The sequence below is a fragment of the Asterias rubens genome, chromosome 11, assembly GCF_902459465.1.
Source record: "Asterias rubens chromosome 11, eAstRub1.3, whole genome shotgun sequence".
Classification (NCBI taxonomy): Eukaryota; Metazoa; Echinodermata; class Asteroidea; order Forcipulatida; family Asteriidae; genus Asterias; species Asterias rubens.
In genome coordinates, this window is record NC_047072.1 from 54864 (window position 1) to 73872 (window position 19009).

General features: G+C 40.3%; 2 protein-coding genes across 14 annotated transcripts in view; both read left to right on the top strand.

Annotated features, from left to right (window-relative positions):
- The window catches only part of LOC117296316 (PC3-like endoprotease variant B), a 28132-nt gene extending 11770 nt beyond the window's left edge, over nt 1-16362 (top strand). For 10 of the 13 annotated variants that reach the window (XM_033779167.1, XM_033779174.1, XM_033779168.1 and 7 more), the window contains 12 exons: nt 1464-1595; nt 3553-3661; nt 5694-5782; nt 7003-7175; nt 7865-8107; nt 8450-8550; nt 10476-10697; nt 12063-12475; nt 12993-13162; nt 14659-14811; nt 15500-15615; nt 16264-16362. In XM_033779167.1, the coding sequence (XP_033635058.1) occupies nt 1586-1595; nt 3553-3661; nt 5694-5782; nt 7003-7175; nt 7865-8107; nt 8450-8550; nt 10476-10697; nt 12063-12475; nt 12993-13162; nt 14659-14811; nt 15500-15615; nt 16264-16276 (1812 nt within the window). In that variant the 5' untranslated portion in view covers nt 1464-1585 and the 3' untranslated portion in view covers nt 16277-16362. Of the gene's footprint in view, nt 1-705; nt 1135-1463; nt 1596-3552; nt 3662-5693; nt 5783-7002; nt 7176-7864; nt 8108-8449; nt 8551-10475; nt 10698-12062; nt 12476-12992; nt 13163-14658; nt 14812-15499; nt 15616-16263 lie in introns of those variants that run through there. The other 3 variants (XM_033779175.1, XM_033779178.1, XM_033779177.1) reach the window with 3 other exon arrangements.
- A 719-nt stretch (nt 16363-17081) lies between these two features.
- On the top strand, nt 17082-18794 carry LOC117296593 (lisH domain-containing protein C1711.05-like). The gene is made up of 3 exons (XM_033779612.1): nt 17082-17103; nt 17493-17606; nt 18175-18794. Exons 1-3 carry the CDS (start codon nt 17082-17084, stop codon nt 18792-18794), a joined length of 756 nt encoding a protein of 251 aa, XP_033635503.1.
- The last annotated feature ends 215 nt before the right edge of the window (nt 18795-19009 follow it).

The window sequence follows — 19009 nt, forward strand, 5'->3', positions numbered from 1 at the left end:
TCGTCGTCAGAATCAGAGGCCAGTGGGTTGGTTTCATATTCATGAACAACCTTCCATCCGGACTCTGATGCGTCGGCCATTCTGATCAGCTTTTGGCGATGATTTATCAAGTTTATACCTTCAGATATGCTGTTGATAGCCTGTGGAACATCTTTGAGGTTTGTCACGCTTGTTTCTGCTTCTCTCAGCTTAGTAGCGACTTTTGCATTGAATTTAAATTGATCCTCACAGCTTTTACGTTTGAACGTATAGCTGTCGTTTGCTAAAATGTTCTGCTGAATTTTCGCAAGTTGACTCTCCGAAAGTTCTTTCTGTACATCGCTTATCTTTGTTTCAAAGCAAGTAAATTTCGACGAAATTAGGCTATCTAACTTGCTTAAAAGTGCTGTTTGTGAACTGGCAACGGCTTGCTTGACTCTTTCGTCGATGTAGTTAGCTTGTATTTGGCTTTCCATGTCGATCGGAGTAGACGCCCTACAGCAACTTAACGAGAAGTACGCTGTGAAAGTGCTTGCTAGACTGACTACAATACCTTTGTAAACTCCTTTTAAACCTCCCTCTTCACCCCTATTACATAATGCCCACCTGATATGCACAATGCATTGCTCGAATTCCTACAAGACAATTATTTCCCGCTATACTACGAACCGCGGGAAATGTGTATTAGTTTTATATCTTGAGAAAATAGAATTGGCTCTTGCATACAACTCATTACCAATCAAAAGGACTGATGGTATACATGCAAAAAATGTTTAATTGCTTGATGATTCGAGAGAGTCCAAACATGAGGTCATGATCTATTTTTGACAGTTGATTACTTTTCATGAATGAGGAACGCGTCTACATATAGACTGGTGCTATTGGTTTTGCTCACCACTTGATTGGCTTGTATAGGGAACATGACCACATTGATTACGTTACTTAAAAGCATAAGCAAATCCACTTTCAAGACTTCACAAATCGGTCTTTTGTTTTCCTTAAGTGTTAACAATTATTTGATTATTTTGTACTAAAGGTCACCCACAGTTTGCCATCAACAAGTCTAGAAATTGTGGGGTGTGGTGTTGCAACAGAATAGGCCCTGCATTACCAAACAAAATGTACCTCATTTAGATAAAAGAAGGCTGACACTTGGTGTGTACTCACTTAAAAACTTACCTCTTTTCCAATGATGTGATTGGCTGCTTTACGCTTATCTAACATAATGTAAATTAATGTGATTTATAATGAACATACCCAGTCTCTGTGAGACTTTATCATTGTACGATGTTCGCGTAACACTGTTCTAAACATTTGTATTTGTAAACTGCATGTGAACATGTTGTACATCAAACACTTTAATAATAATCTGTGGCCCTTTCTAGCTAGAGTTGTTTTGAGTTTAGAGCTCAGGAGCAACAGAGGCCATGGCCCCCGCCATGATATTTTCCATAACATTTTTTGATTTTGTTTCTTCTTGACAGGTGTTGTGGGTTGAGCAGCAAGAAACTCTGTTTCACGTGAAGCGTGATGCGAAGGCCGTGCCCCACGATACGACAGGAAGTGATTACGTGCCACCGTTTAACGATCCTAAGTTTCCACAGCAATGGTACCTGGTAAGTCATCTACTGATGTGTTCTTCATACCATTAAACAATTGTTGCACGCTGTGACGGGGTCCATGGCGTTTTGTACACCCGAGGCAGAAAATTTCCACTGAGGGTGTACAAAACCCATGGACCCCAAATCACAGCGTGCAACAATTGTTTTGTTTTGGTAACATGATTATTCCTCTTCTTATGCATAGTTTTTAAGCAGACGAACATTATTGTTCAACAAATATAAGAAACAAGTCTTCACTATTCCCTCGAAACTGGGCAGTTCCCAACGGTGGGAACAATCAAGGTTAACATCACTCATGTTCCCCTCGCGCTCTGCAGCCGTGGGACATGCGTTTTTGTTGCTTGTCACATGATTGGTTCTTTACTAGCCCTATATAGGACTCTTTCTCTGTACACAGATACAGCGTCCTAACTATTGAGGCCCGTTTCTGGGGCAGAAAATTTTCAAAGCTTCATAACTCAGATGTTACTTGCAACAAGCTACCAATATCCACAGATTCACATTCCATGGCGGCATACATTTTTCTGCGGTGGGTTTTGGTCGTCAAATCCGTCATTTTCGTGAAATAATGCAGCTCCCAACGTAAAAAAATTCCTGTTTTGATCGTTTTCTCACAGTGTTGTCTGCTGCCATGCGTACGCGTATACATTCGCGTGCAAGACGCAAGATGCAAGACCATGAATTCTGGCTCACCGTATCTTGACTGCACAGCGTTTAACATGCAAACGCAACGCAAGATTTGCCCGTCGTGCGTCTTGCGTACACACAGCAGACTGTGAGAGTACGAACAAAAATTTGAATTTCTTAACGTTGGGAGCTGCATTATTTCATGAAAACGACGGATTTGTGAAGAATATATGACGATCAAAACCCACCGCAGAAAAATATATGCTGCCATGGAATGTGAATTTGTTGAAATTGGTGCTTTCTTGCAGGTAAGATTTGAGTTATGAAGCTGTGAAAATTTTCCGCCCCAGAAATGGACCCTGATGTCCAGGACGTCACTGTAGTACAATACGAAAGTGTAAGGCCGCCAGGGCTAGTTCTTTACCAGTCAAACTTCACAATTTGTTACCGTGGTATTACAAGAACTTATGACTGGGATAATAATATTCTCATTTTTACGCACCTTTTCAATGCAGTTCTGGAAGTGGACAAAATTACCTGAAAGATCTACTCCCTCCATACATTGCTACTAGAAACCTCCGTTCTGCTAACAAAGACATCCTTGTAATCTCTAATATTGCCACCAAAACATATGGTCAACATAGTTTTAAATTTGCTGCACCTCATTTATGGAACAATCTCCCTCGACACATTAAACAAGCTACCACTATCTCAAGTTGCAAGACTCTTCTTAAAACATATCCAATCAATTCATCATCATACATAACTTTTCTTTTGTTCCTGTGAGCGCTTAGAGACTTTCTTGTGGAGGTGTTAGGCGCTATAGAAATGCAGTTGTTATTATTATCATTATTATTATACGTGTACATACCTCATATAATATAATAATAATAGTATCAAAGTCTTATAGCGCACGTACATGTATCTACCAAACAAGGTACTCGAGGCGCTGAATATATACAAACTTTCAGAAAGATATGTTATTGCAGTGATGAAATTTAAGACCCAATTAGTTTGCACCTCATAAGGGTTTACAAGGTGCTACTGCGCATACAGCAGCCACAGCCAGAAACACCGGGGCGAACCCCTTCTCTTTTCGATAAGTGCACTGGGTTCTTTTACATGCGTTACACAACACATGGGACCAACGGCTTTATACATGTACGTCCTATCCGAAGGACGAAGCAATGGTTAAGGACACAAGCGTCACGGCTGGGGATTCGAACCCACACTCTGCTGATCAGAAACACCAGAGTTTGAATTCGGTGCTCTTTACCGCTCGGCCACGATCCACTAAATATTTTCCCTATATGTTTCATTGCAGCACAACCAAGGCCAGAACAAAGCACAGCGTGGTGTAGACATGAACCTAGGCCAAGCCTGGAAGCTAGGCCTTATGGGAAAGGGCGTGGTGGTGACCATCGTGGACGATGGTGAGTTGTCATTATTTTCCATATTTGGCTAGTCTTGAGTGTGGTGAACATGGTGAAGGGGACACTAATAGTAATACGCGGTGGTGGACTTTATAACCAGACTTTTTAGACGAAGGCAAAATTTTGTCCAAGAACTAAAGAAGAGGTCAAAGGGCGACTGTGGTCATAGCAGGCCTGTGACATACATGTATGAACACTCACCCTACATGAACATAGGTACTTAACACATTATGAAGGGTGCTTTCATGTTTATGGACCCATTTCACCTGACGTCACCATCAGAAAAATCTTGAATGCGCCATACTGGTGGGCAATTTCACTGTGCGTTTTCATATATAACTCTATGCCGTGCGTTATGCAGTGAAGTGTGCATTTTAGGCGACGCGGCGTTAATACATGTAAACCTAACTGCCCACCAACATGGCGTGCAAAGGGTCAATAGACCTTTTCATAAATACCCATTACGCAAGCGCTAAATGTTGAATGAGGTGCATACTGGTCTAATTAGCAATCAAACTTGATCGCTAGCTAGACCAGCATGCACCTTCTCCCGCGCCTATGCGCGCGCTTACCAAGGATTTGCAATAAGGTCTATGCTGTAATGTGACAGCTACATGTAGCAAGCGCCCTCATGCAGTAACTTGAAAAGAGTTCATAATTACGTGTACAGCTGACAGCCACAGCCTTAATGTGATCCCGACGACAGTGCCCCTCAAAATCAAACTCTTTTGACACTGACTTGGTGGAGAATTAAAGAAAAGTTGCAAAGACAAATTTAGGACTTATCCTGTTACCGATCTATTTGACATTTGTATTTAGTCCATTTAAATTTTTGTTTAAACAATCCAAATGGGACTTGTGATTAGCTTTAAACAAGAAATGTTCTGTTTCCAAAACTATTACACTGGACAAAAGTAAAAGTAAAGAAAATAACCAAACATCCTGAAGGAAATTACATGCATCAAAGAAAATGAGAAGTATTTTATTAACTTGATATCACTGACTGAAACACTGCACATGTACAATAAATATCAGTGAAATATACAGTGTGTTCAAGCCATGCCATGATGGTTTTGATTGCAATGTATTAATTGTTTGAAAATATACAAAAGTTCAGATATAATTGTTGCATTATTTCTGTTGCAATTTAATAGGCCTAATGTCTTGTTATTTCAGGCTTAGAGTTATATTTTTCAAACAAAACCAATTTCTAAATCAAAGGATGAGCATTTTCAGACTTGTATTTGAATTTAGAATTTTTTAATGTCTGCCTGCCAAGAAGTAGATTGTTTTATTTGGATATTCGTAAATCATGCTCTTTGATCCACTTTGTACTTGGGATACTGTTCCTAATTTTGCCTTGCCCAATATAAAGCATTTCAGGATTTTAAAGGAACACGTTGCCTTGGATCGGTCGAGTTGGTCTTTGAAAAGCGTTTGTAACCGTTTGTTATAAAATGCATATGGGTAGAAAGATGTTTAAAAAGTAGAATACAATGATCCACACACATTTGCCTCGAAATTGCGTGGTTTTCCTTTTACTTTGAGAACTTACATGGTCGGCAATTTATAGGAGTCAAAAATTTGACTCCCATAAATGGCCGACCGTGTTTGTCGACGAGGTAAAAGGAAAACGACGTAATTTCGAGTGATACTTGTGTGGATCATTATATTCTATTTTTAAAATGTCTCTCTAATCATATGCATTCTATAACAAACGGTTTAATACGCTTTTCAAAGACCAACTCGACCGATCCAAGTCCATTTAAGACCTTTCCATTTTGTACGTATGTGGGTCAGCCCTAGTATTTGATGAAATATTCCTACTTTTTTTCTGACGACCAAATATGTCCTGATAGTTAATTTATTTAATGTTTACCTTTAGATAGGCCTAGAGGTTACTGTAAGTTACATGTGACAATTATCACAGTGTACAATTAAAAGTGATAACCAGTAGTTAATGAATATTGTTATAAAGAATAAATTTGGTTTCTTGTCTAATTTTGTTCTTCCATTTTGACTTCTCCTACAGTCATGGCACACGCTGTGCAGGAGAGGTGGCTGCCGAAGCCAATAATGGTATATGTGGTGTTGGAGCAGCCCCCGAGGCAAGCATTGGAGGTAAGAAGTTACCAGACTATGTTTAAAATAGGCCTACTGACTGCAGTATATAAATAGCTTCTTGAACAACTTTTTTTAACAGGAAAGCTATTTAAACTGGTTTCTTATACGAGTGTTTGTTTAAATAATTTGTCATTGTTTATCAGGTACTTCTGAGTTTTTCATGCTTATCTATTACACAAGTTTTTGAAATTTTAGAAACACTGCTTTATTATACCCCCATCAGGCATGTAATGGTTCCTACTTTAGTCTGATTTGCCGTTTTGTTTGCCTTTGGAAAAATCAGGAAAATTGCGATTAGCCTGAAAAGTACTAAAGCCTGTTATGTGTACATGTACCTTTTTTCCGAGGGCCAAATATCACGCCTGCTCCATGCTGCAACCAAGGAGGTAGCTGCAACAAGCAGCTATACAAAACAGAACTCATGTACGACTCAAGACCAAGTCACGCTGCGGCGATATCGAAACTGATAACGATCACGACGCAAATAGAACGCATTCTATTGGTTGAATTTCTCCCTGCATAGTACGCCCACGCTCATTCAACCAATCGAGGGCGTGCATTGTTTTAACAATGCATTCGTGTATGGAGGCCTGTGTGACCAGGCCTTTAACTTGAGTGGTGATTTAAAGGCAGTGGACACTACTGGTAAACACTCAAAATAATTATTAGCATAAAACCTTATTTGGTAACGAGTAATGGGGAGAGGTTGATGGTATAAAACATTGTGAGAAACGGCTCCCCCTGAAGTGCCATAGTTTTCGAGAAAGAAGTAATTTTCCATGAACTTGATTTCGAGACCTCAGATTTAGAATTTGAGGTCCTGAAAACAACCATCTAAACGCACACAACTTAGTGTGACAAGGGTGTTTTTTCTTTCATTAGGCCTATTATCTCGCAACTTCAACGACCAATTTTGCTCAAATTTTCACAGGTTTGTTATTTTATGCATATGTTGAGATACACCAAGTGTGAAGACTAGTCTTTGACAATTACCAATAGTGTCCAGTGTCTTTAACAGCCTGGTAAGAGGCTTTCTGAAAACCACTGGAGAAAAATAATCAAAACGATTGTCTTTTACACAATACAAATTTGTTTAATCTCACGTGAACTCAATTTCCTTATTGATAGAAAGATTGGATCTCAGCAAAGATGCACATGTACAAATGTAGCTTGTTAAGGTTTTTGTTCATAACAAAGATTTTTGGTTTGATCTCTAGGCATACGATTTCTTGACGGCGATGTGACTGATGCAATTGAAGCCGACGCACTGACGTTTCATAATCAACACGTTGATATCTACAGCTGTTGCTGGGGACCAGCTGACACCGGCAAAATTATGAGGGTACCAGGGAAATTGATGGGTGAAGCGCTGGTTGAGGGAATCACAAAGGTAAATGGGAACCAGTTGAGGTTACAGTGCTCCCTTATTGTACAATTATGAGGGTACCAGGGCCCAATTTCATGGCTCTGCTTACCGTAAGCACAGAATCGGCGCTTACAAAAGCAGGAATTCTGTGCTTAAGGCAAGCGTATTTCACGGGTTAGCAGCGAATTTGGACTTCTGCGCAGGCGTACTTCACGTTATTAGGCATTCTACGCTTACAAGGCTAGCGCAGATATTCAGCGCTTGCACGTAAGCGGGGAATCACGGTGTTAAGCGCAGAATTCGGCGGTAAGCAGAGCCATCAAATTGGGCCCAGGTTATCTTTGTGAGCTACTTGGCTACAGATCAACTACTGCACTCTGCACTCGATATCCTCTGGTTTTGTATCTTTACAGCAACAACTTGGCAAAACAAAATAGTATGGCAATCGCTCATTTAAAATATTTGCCCCTCTGCTTGTGGAATGGGCTGCCAATAGCTATTTGATCTGCTAATACCCTGGAATTGATGTGAACCTTGAAATCCCACCTTTTTTTAGAATCACTTTGTTATCAATTAGTTATTGATATTTTTGTTGTTAATAATCAATCTGTATTTCTTAATAACTGATACATTTTTATTGTACAATGCTTATTGATGTCTATGTGACATGAAATAGTTTTTAAGTAATAAATATTATTATTATTATTGTTTAGGGTCGTGGTGGCAAGGGCTCCATCTACACCTGGGCCTCAGGTAACGGTGGTAATAACGGAGACGACTGCGGAGCGGACGGCTACGTCGGTAGCATCCACACCATCTCAGTTGGTTCCATTAATGACATGGGGGAGTCGGTTTACTTCATGGAGAAGTGCGCCTCAACGATGGCCGTCGTTCTGTCTGGAGGAATCAGTGACATCAAGGCCAAACGGGATAACAGTAAACCTCAAAATCTGGTGGTAAGTAGACGATGCATTTGCTTCTTGGTATTAATACTAAATAAAAGAAGAAGACTTGCGCATGAAACTAAATACAGAAAAAGGAAAGATTTGTCCCCCAAGAATTACATGTAGGTGTGAGGGGGACGATTAATATTGAAGTATTGGATTTAAGTGAAGACATGTAGTGGGCTTGCATTCAACAATTATTAAAGGGAGTGTCTGAAAAGTGGAGACAGTGGGAATGGTCATATTGGATCAGTTAAGTATTCCAGCATGTGCTCGACTACCGTTCTGTTGGAATGTTGTTGCATTGGTGTAGTTTTGATTACCATTCTCTTGTTTTGATTTCATCCATCACAGATCACAACGGACATCCGTGATGGTTGCATTGATAATTTCATCGGGACATCCAGTGCAGCCCCACTAGCAGCAGGTCTCTTTGCACTGGTTCTCCAAGCTAATTAAATAGTTGACATCAGATTTTCTTTCAGATATACTCAATGATTACCAAGCTCTGTGGCATGTCGTGGGCCTGAGCCAATACAAGTGCACTGAATTCAGGAAGTTTGAATCCTCTATTTTAATGACGGGTACATGTATAACACAATGGTTTATAGGGAAGGTACACATTTGGTAATTGTCAAAGACCAGTGTTCTCACATGGTGTATCCCATCATAAGCATAAAATAACAAACCTGTGAAAATTTTGGCTCAATCGGTCATCAAAGTTGCGAGAAAATGATGAAAGAAAAAACACCCTTGTTGGACGAATTTGTGTGCTTTCAGATAGGAATAAAAGACTTCTAGCTAGAAGTCTTTTATTATTTTAGTGAGAAATTACCTCTTTCTCAAAATCTACGTTACTTTATAGGGAGGCGTTTCCCACAATGTTTTATACTATCAACAGCTCTCCTATGCTCATTGTCAAGTCAGTTTTTAAGTTAATACTTGTTTTGAGTATTTACCAAACGTGTACCTTCCCTTTAATAGATGTTAATTTTGCATTGGGAATTATTAAATAAACCCATAGGCACAATATTCTCCCTACATCAATCTGATTGTTAACTTTTTTTCACAAAAGGTAAACTCTCACTGGGTTTTTATAAACGCATAATGAAAAATAGGGGCCTACAACTCCATATTAATACTCAAAACACTAATTGATGTTTCCCACCAAAGAACATCATTATACCAAAAGAGTTCAGTTCGACATGGCGTTAGGTTTTGGTATGGTCCATTTAACTCAATTAAAACCAATTTTGTAAGATACAAGGAAAACAATAAACATGATAAATGTTAATTCTGGTCCCTGAGCAAGACACTTCACTATAATTACTTCTCTCCACCCAGGTGTAAATGGTACCTGTTAGGGCAGAGATGGTTCTTGTGATTGATTTAGCCTAGTAGCGCATTGTTGCACAGGCTGTATACTCCCCACCAGGGAGCTGAGATGGTTTAACCCTTTGCACGCTATCGGCGACCACAGTCGCCGAGCGTATTTATTCCCTGCGCGCTGTCGGCGACTCCAGTCGCCCAGCAGTACTGCAAGTAAATAGATGAGGATTTCTGGGAAACTATTGACCCCTGATCCTCATCCAGCCGCATGTATCTAGCTGTACATGTATGCAACGATGTTTCATCTGGAAAAAACGATCTTTTGTCCCAAATTTTCTCACAATTTCGATCAAAAAGCTGTACGCTAAGACAAAATGCGGACACAATGGACGTCCATGCAGCATTTCTGGAAAACTTTCAGGACTCAGACTCCGGAGAATCAGACTTTGAAGAGCTTTTTTCGAGAGATTCTGATGTGTTGAGAATGCTGTACGTGTACTGTGTACGTGTACTGTGTATATGTCAACGATAACGATGTACATGAACACGACAATGAGTCGGATGGCAGCAGCGATGGGTCTGGATCGGACGATGGCCCCGATAAAAATTGACAGCAACTAGGCTTGGCGGCCGGTGATAGAATAGTGGTAATGAAACAAGCGTATCTCCGTTATTCTTTATCCAAAAAACATAATGTTTACTGCATTAGATGGGAAATAAAATACTGAGTATAAAACTTATTTTGCAATTTAGCCCAAAACACTTTCTTCACAGAGTAAAGGTCTTGAGGAAAAATGTATGTGCATTTTAGTAGCCCCACACAGGAAATTCAGCGCCAGGGGAATACTGTGTGTACAGCCTCGTAGCGTGCTAAGGGTTAAGGAGTGAGTTAAGGCCCAGTGACCAGGGGTTATAATGTGAAGCGCTTTGGGACGCCCTCCAGGTGTGAAAAGCGCTATATAGCATGTATAAAAACGGGTTACTATTATTATTATTATTATTATTAATAATAATAGTCATATTAATACTATCGTTTGTCTTTCTTCTGCAGCCCAAATCTGACCTGGCGTGATCTACAGCACATCGTTGTTCACGGATCCCACATTCCCAATGTGGAAGAGTCTGGCTGGCACATTAACGGCGCTGGCTTCCACACCAATGAGAAGTTTGGATTCGGGATGCTGGATGCCGGCAAGATGGTAGAGCTGGCTCTGACTTGGAGACTAGTCGGACCTCAGCAGACGTACTCGACCACAACGTCAAGATATCATAAGTGAGTTTTCAATGTTTCATTTCATTTCATGACATTTATTTCCGTTCCAACAGAGAAGAAAAAAAAAAAACAATGACAAAGAACAGTACTGAGGAGAATTGGAAATGGGGGGGGGGGGCATAACCAGAAAAGCCAAAGCTTGTGGTAGGCATGCCCCCCCAAAAAAAAACACAAATGCACTTTTAATACATGAACATTCTAAGTATAGTGAGAGTTGTGAATTTAAGTGACTTCAGAGGGATGCACTAGTCTTTAGTTCAAGGCGTTGTTGTTCAACTATCACGTTCCCTTGCTCAACTTTGCGCCACGACATTACTTTCAAACGATACCGAGGTCTGTTGGGGAAACTTCCATATATCCACCCCATAAGTTCTTGCTGAAGGGTTTGCGCGCATCAAAAATTGCCGGTGGAATAGTTGCGAACATGTGTAATAATAATAATATCGAAGTCTTATATAGCGCACGTATCTACCATAGAAGGTACTCAAGGCACTGATTATGTACAAACTTTCAGAAAGATAGGTTATTGAAGTGATGAATTCTGAGACCCAATTATTTAGCACCTAATAAGGGTTTACAAGGTGCTACGGCGTATACAGCAGCCACAGCAAGGAAAACCTTGGCGAACCCCGTCTCTTTTTGATAAGTACACTGGGTTCGTTTACATGCACATAACAAATGGGACCAACGGCTTTACCTCCCATCCGAAGGACGAAGCATTGGTTAAATGTCTTGCTTAAGGACACAAGTGTCATGGCTGGGGATTCGAACACAGGCTCTGCTGATCAGAAACACCAGAGTTTGAATTCAGTACTCTTAACCACTCAGCCACAATACTTCCATGTATGTACATATTTGTAGGCCCAACTCAACAATAATAATAATAATAATAAGAAATGCTTATATAGCGCAATTCAGTACTGCAAGTACTCTCAATGTACTCAACAAGAGCGTCTTTCATTAAGACTTGCACTGCACTAGCACTGTGGAACAAATTCCTTCTACATCAATCTCGGTAGTCTAGTTGGTAAGACACTGCTCTAGAATTGCAAGGGTCATGGGTTCGAATCCCACCCGAGTAAACTGCCTGTGATATTTTGTTCACAGGACTCGGGGAAAGTACTGAGTATACAGTGCTAACACACATCTGTGTATGGGTAAAAACCAAAATTAATATTCTCCTTCTGGACAAACAAGCTTCACCCTCCATCAACTCATATAAGAGTCAGTTGAAAACAAGTCTTTTTCAGACAATGGAGGGCGCTTTGAGTCATTCAAGCAAACTTGTTATATTAATTTTGTTCATTATGTGACCATCCCTACCTCAAATGCTTATCTTTCGTTTGTCCTAACTTTCTTCTCTAGATCAATCCTTCAAGGAATGTCCACCGTCGTCTACATAGATATAAATTGCCCCATCACCAAACTGGAGCACACCATCGCGAAAATCTCCTACCAAGCCCCCCGCCGTGGCGACGTCTCCCTGACGATCTGGTCCCCGCAGGGCACCCCCTCCGAGCTCCTCTCGACCCGCAAGAATGACAACACCACTCAGTCAGTGGACGAGTTTCCTTTCATGTCGCTACGGAACTGGGACGAGAACCCAAACGGGGTGTGGCGCCTGGAGGTAGAGCATCACCACACCCCACCAGGGGTCCAGTCGCAGGAGGAGGACCTTCCTGATATTCCGAGGGGAAGTAGTAAGGTGGCTCGATTCACCAGCTTCCAGCTGGTGTTGTACGGGACTAATGATGATGCTGACCTGACAACAACTAACGGTGCGTTTCATTCAAATCTCTCTTTTTTCAAGTAATTGCAAAAGAAAATAATGACCTGGGCCCAATTTCATAGAGCTGCTTAAGCACAAAATTTTGCTTAAGCAAAAAAATCCTTGCTCAGTAAAATCACATTACCGGACAAGACTACACTCAATTGTTATACTAAGCAAACAACAGCTAAATACCAGTCACAAGCAATGTATATGGCATGACATTTTTGCCAGTAACATGTGAAAAATAAGCAAGCTATATTCGTGCTCAAGCAAAACTTTTGCTTAAGCAGCTCTATGAAATTGGCCCCTGACGTTTCGGCCCTAGCAGAGTCTTTCTCAAAGACAGTAGGAGGGTTGACTGTGTACTGTGCACATGTAGATGCAGTTCACATCATGATATCATATTTTATATATCTATCATTCAAAACCATACTGCATAACATATCAATCAAACCACAGTGGATAATAATAAATGGTCAAAAAGTAGGAGGGTTATTTGTAATAAAATTTTGTTGTCAATTCAGAGGAAAACCCAGCCGTGAACCCTGATCTTTCAGGACATATTGAAGACAACGTGGTCGTTGACCTTTATAACAAAGAGCAGCTACATGATGAAGAGATCGTTATTGACAAGGATAATTTAGCCAAAGGAGTAAAAGCACCTCCAAATACAAAACACAACTTGGACGATGAGGTAAAAATTATAATTTTTTAATAAATATCTCTTAATATCTCTAAATTATTTTAATCATATAGTTAGGTGAGGTTATCGGTAGCACCACGGGAAAATGTTTTGTGAATAGTGTTGGTTCTGAAAAGAACAGGGCCCAATTACATAGAGCTGCTAAGCACGGAAATTTGCTTAGCATGAATTTTCTTTCTTGATGAAAACAGGATTACCAGCCAAATGTTCATTTGTTTCATATTGCTTGTTACTGGTTTTTAGCTGTTGTTAGCTTAACTTGAAAATCACATCTCCATTCATAGTGAGTAGGGATTCATGTCATAGCCGAAAACTTGATCTACAAAAGGTAACAAAACCCTTTAAAAATGATCGTGCAATTTTCTTTCTTTTTCTTAACTCTAACAGGAGGGTATCGACACTGGAGAATTTGACGGGATCTTTATAAGCATAAAACCTTACATGTACTTGGTAACGAGTAATGGGGAGAGGTTGATAGTATAAAACATTGTGAGAAACAGCTCCCTCTGAAGTGACGTATTTTTCAAGAAAGAAGTAATTTTCCACAAGTTTGATTTCGAGACATCAGATTTAGAATTTGAGGTCTCGAAATCAAGCATCTGAAAACACACAATTTCGTGTGACCATGGTGCGACAAGGGTGTTCTTTTCTTTCATGAATATCTTGCACCTTGGGCGACCGATTGAGCTCAAATTTGTACAGGTTTGTTATTTTATGCATATGTTGAGATACACCGAGTGAGAAGACTGGTCTTTGACAGTTACCAATAGTGTCCAGTGTCTTTAACATAACATTTACATTAGGTTCATCTCGTGCAAGATCGACGTCTGAAACCTAGAAAATCCAGATTCGCTCGGATCGACTGAAACAGTCAATCTTTCTATGCTAAGCGCGTCCAGTTGCTCCGAACTGTTTCAGAAGTCGAAATTTCCATGTACTTTATTCAGAAATTGGTTGGGTGTGACTCTGGAGCACCTGTCTGAAATGGTGTAAATGAGTTCTGATCATTGTGTCTTGGTGTCATTAGCATAATTAAGAAGATGAGGTAGATCCAATTAAAGACACTGGACACTATAAGTAATTGTCAAAGACCAGTCTTCTCATATGTCAACATATGCGTAAAATAACAAACCTGTGAAAATTTGAGCTCGATTGGTCGTCGGAGTTGCAAGATAACTATGAAAGAAAAAAACACCCTTGTCGCACGAAGTTGTGTGCTTCCCAGATGCTTGATTTCGAGACCTCAAATTCTAAACTTGAGGTCTCAAAATCAAATTCGTGGAAAATTACTTCTTTCTCGACAACTGTGTCACTTCAGAGGGAGCTGTCTCTCACAATGTTTTATACTGTCAACCTCTCCCCGCTACTCGTTACCAAGTAAGGTTTTATGCTAAAAATTATTTTGAGTAATTACCAAAAGTGTCCACTGCCTTTAAAATAGAAACCAAACAATTATGGGTCTCTCTTTGTAATCTTATTCCTTGTAGGATTATCGCACCATCATAGACACCCCTATGGACTTGAACACAGTCCGAGAGCAACTTGAAGGAATGATCTACCAAGACCCCATGGAATTCTGTAAAGACGTACGCCTCGTCTTCACCAACTCAAAAGGCTACACCCCAAACAAAAAATCTAAGGTAAATGTTTCCCCTAAAGCTGTTTTGACATACTACTTAATAAATTGAACTCCTGAGGAGTATGCAGCATAAGGCTCAAAATGGGCGTACTTATTAACAATCAATCACACACACCATGTAGATAAGCAGCAGTACCTGCTGAAACATATGATTGGAACTGCCTCTAGCTATCGGGCAATCTCTGTGGTCTAGTTAGAATGACACTGCTCTAGAATTGCAATGGTCGTGGGTTTGAATCCCACCCGAGTAATATGCCTGTGGTTTTTTTTCACAGAGCTCAAGAAAGTACTGAGTATATACAGTGCTTACACACATCGGTGTATATGGGTAAAAGCCAAAATAAATAATGTTATATTAATGTTACCACTCTCGTATGAGCTGTGGTAGTTCTGAGAAGAACCGATGATTTAACATCTTAACTTTTGATCAGTATGCTCCGATCATCTTCAGAAGAAGGCGATTCAAGCATGTTGATGGAGCATACTGATAGAAATGTCTCAGTTGTTATACCATTATTGGTTATCTCAGAACCACCATAGCCCTACATGGTGTTTGCGCAAACCTTACTTGATTGTATCTTCACCATGCAAAATGTTTCAAATCCTACTTATAAAATTATTACCGCTAAATAAGTTTAGAAAATCTTTAATAAGTGACCTTACCTTTTCATTCTTTCTAACCATTTCAGATCTATTCCATGACGTTACGTTTATCAGCACTCTTCGAGGAGCAATTCAGACCTATTCTAAGCGACTACAAATCAGCTCTAAAGTATGAGAAGCAAGTCCGTTCAGGACTCAAGAGGTAAACCCTAAAAAACATAAAGGCTTTTACTTAGGTTTGGACACAATATGGGTGCGCCCCCACAGCTTCACAGCGCAGGGCATGCTAGCTTTCTAGTCAATCACGCTATTGTGTTTTCCCTGTACAGTTGTTCTCTGACAAAAAGCCAGCATAAGCAGCGATGGTTTTAATAAGTTCTCTACAATGAAGACAAGTGAACTAGATTGTTATATTGGTTTGCACTTGTCCTCTCATTGTCCTTAAATTGATGCATGCTGCAATTGTTTGCTGTTATCGTAAACTTGTATTCCTTTGTTTTGTATCTGTAGTTTTGTCTTGATCTTCTACAATAATAACAGAAGTAGCATTATGTTTAAATGATTAGACGTTTTATCCATTGGCATGCCAGTCACTCTGGGTTTGCACTGTTTTCATCATTTATTGATAAATATTTTAGCTTTTCATTTGTGTGTTTTCATTGCTTGATTCTATATGTTTGTATACTATTGATTGTTTTTGTGTCTTAACAAGTCTTTTATGTGTGTCTTGATACTGGCAATGATTATGCTTTTAATTGTTTTTCAGTTTTCAAAAAAATTAATATCCATGACTTGTTACTATTATGTTTACATTAACATTTCCTTTCCATTCCTCGCCCATCCACCGAAGCCTCGTCCTCTAACAGCGAAGCCTCGTCATCTCACAGCGAAGAAGACAAGGAGACAGAGAGCCCTACTCGTGCGGGGCCATCCAGGGTGGGGCCATCCAGGGCAGGGTCATCCAGGGCGGGGTCATCTAGGGCGGGGCCATTCAGAGAGAACTCAGCCAGCGTCGCCAGACCTAGTACTTCAAGACAGTTAAATGCCAAAGAAAGTCCAACCAGTACCAGACTAAGTGCCAAGAACATTCCGTCCAAGAGTAAAAACTCAGGTCAGTATAAGAGAGGTAAAGACACTGGAAGACCAGTCTTCTCACTTGCTGTATCTCAACATATGCATAAAATAACAAACCTGTGAAAATTTGAGCTCAATTGGTCGTCGAAGTTGCGAGATAATAACGGAAGAAAAAAACACCCTTGTCACACAAAGTTGTGTGCTTTCAGATGCTTGATTTCGAGACCTCAAAATCTAATTCTGAGGTCTTGAAATCAAATTCGTGGAAAATTACTTCTTTCTCGAAAACTGCTTCACTTCAGAGGGAGCCGTTTCTCACAATGTTTTATATTATCAACCTCTCCCCATTACTCGTTACCAAGTAAGGTTTTATGCTAACAGTTATTTTGAGTAATTACCAATACTGTCCAGTGCCTTTAAGGAGGGACAAGTTGTACAAGATCCCTATGCTTAATATTGACACTTAACCACAGGTCTGAGGCCAGTGTTATTTAGCGATGGGCCAGTAAACTCAGGACCAGATTTGACTTGTCTTTTTCGATTTAATAATAATACCTCACGGTGTTGAAAACTTACTTAAGAAATAAAACCAAGATGGCTCAGGTCAAAGGCCCAAGTCTGTCTTTTGTAGATTTGTCTTTGTTCAACCCCAATTGTGTAACAACTTAAACATAAAATATAATGGCACCCCTGAACAAAGATATTGACAGAATAGGGACACCGCCAACATAGGGCTAGACAGCTCAGTTGGTAGAGCACCGGCATGTTAATGCGTAGGTCGTTGGTTTTAATCTCACTCAAGTAAATTCTTTGTTCAACCCCAGAAATCATACATTATAATAATAATCGAATGTTGACATTGTTGAGTGACAACTTCAGGTATAATAAAACAAGTAATTGGATAAATTTTGCGAATCCCAGGGTGCAGTTCATTGATGAACTGTTAAGAGTTGTTTGTCGCCAAGAATGTCTCATTCACAAACCCATCGTTTAAATTCATTTCAGGGAAATCAACGACACTTTCAAAAAGCTTTGCAGAAAGAGTGAAGAGGCAAACGAAATCCAGCAACACGAGGAAAGATGATTCGGGAGAAGAAAGTGAAGACCAAGACGAGAACAGTGAAGAAGAGGAGGAGGAGGAGGAAGAAGAAAATGAGGAGGAGGAGGGGGAGGAAACAGACGTGGAGCAAGAAAAGAAAGATGAAGATGATGAAGATGATGAAGAAAATGAAGAAGAAGAAGAAGAAGAAATTAAACCATTAAGACCAAAACGAAACGGGATGAGAAGAAACGTTGCTACAAGAAATTCTGGTAAGGGAAAGTTAATTATTTGTTTTTGGAAGATTGACTAACATGCCTGTGATTTGTTTTCACAGAGCTCGGGAAAGTACTGCGTATACAGTGCTAACATGCATCGGTGTATATGAACAAAATTAATAAGATTGGGTTTTGTGTTATTCTCTTAGTCTTCAATAAGGAATTCAGGTAAATGGTTATCAAAGGGAAATTAAACCTATGTTTTTTATCCATTACATTGTATTATTTTTCATTTAATTTTCATTGTATCTTTTTCTTGTCCAGCTCTTGACTGCTTCGATTTAAATAATTATCCTCCTCTTTTTCACCAATATGTATTAATGTTGATTGAATTGATTTGAAAACTGTAAATGTGAATTTGACTCCGCAGGTTCTAACTTGAGCAACGGTCACATGAAGCGGTACTCCACAAGAAATCAGCCAGTAGTAAGCGACAACGAAGAAGATGAAAATGAGGAGGAAGAGGGTTCGGACAGCGAAGATGGCAGCGAGAAGAACGCCGACTCGAGCAACGATTCGTCCTCAGCCACCGAAGACGTCTCAAACTCAGACAATAGCTCGGACGAGAAGTCGAGGGATAGTGACACGGACAATTACATGTCAGACGATGCGCGTAACCATCGAACGCGGTCTGACCGATCAAGAGCGAGGTCCACATCAAAGCGGAAGAGCAGGAGGAGTACGTCAAGTCCGGAGGCGATAAGTCGACGATCTAACCAAGTAAACACGAGAACGAGAGGACGCTTTAACTCCAGTGATTTTGAAACGGAGACTGTCGCGGTGACGAGCTCGAGCCGCAAGCCTAAGACTCGTAATCAGGGAAAGCAGACTGTGATTTATAGGGACCTGGACGAGGAGAGTAAGAATCAGTCGTACGACAGCGAGGAGGTCTCAGACGATGCGGAGGAGGATGTCGCGACGACGGTGTCGAGTCGAGGGAGAGTGCGATGGTTGACTCAACGAGCGAGATTAAGCATTATGGGAGAATAGATCTTCAATCCAACCAAAACAGAACGCTTTGATGATAACCATCAACCTTTACGTCACTTCTCACTCCTTCCCGCCCTCACTCAAATGCAGGCCTGTATGCTTCGCTATTGAAAGGGCACCAAGGCAGAAATTGTAAATTTCTACTGAAGCAGTTGAAGGGCACCAAGGCATTTTCTCCTTGGTAAAGGGCGCCCTTTGAGGAAATTGTAAATTTC

Excerpts from the sequence above, each read along its gene's own strand:
- LOC117296593 (XM_033779612.1), top strand. The coding sequence starts at position 17,082 with ATGGCTCAGGTCAAAGGCCCAA. Across the intron at positions 17,104-17,492 it reads GGCTCAGGTCAAAGGCCCAA|GGAAATCAACGACACTTTCA; the intron begins GTCTGTCTTTTG and ends AATTCATTTCAG. Across the intron at positions 17,607-18,174 it reads TGAAGACCAAGACGAGAACA|GTTCTAACTTGAGCAACGGT; the intron begins GTGAAGAAGAGG and ends TTGACTCCGCAG.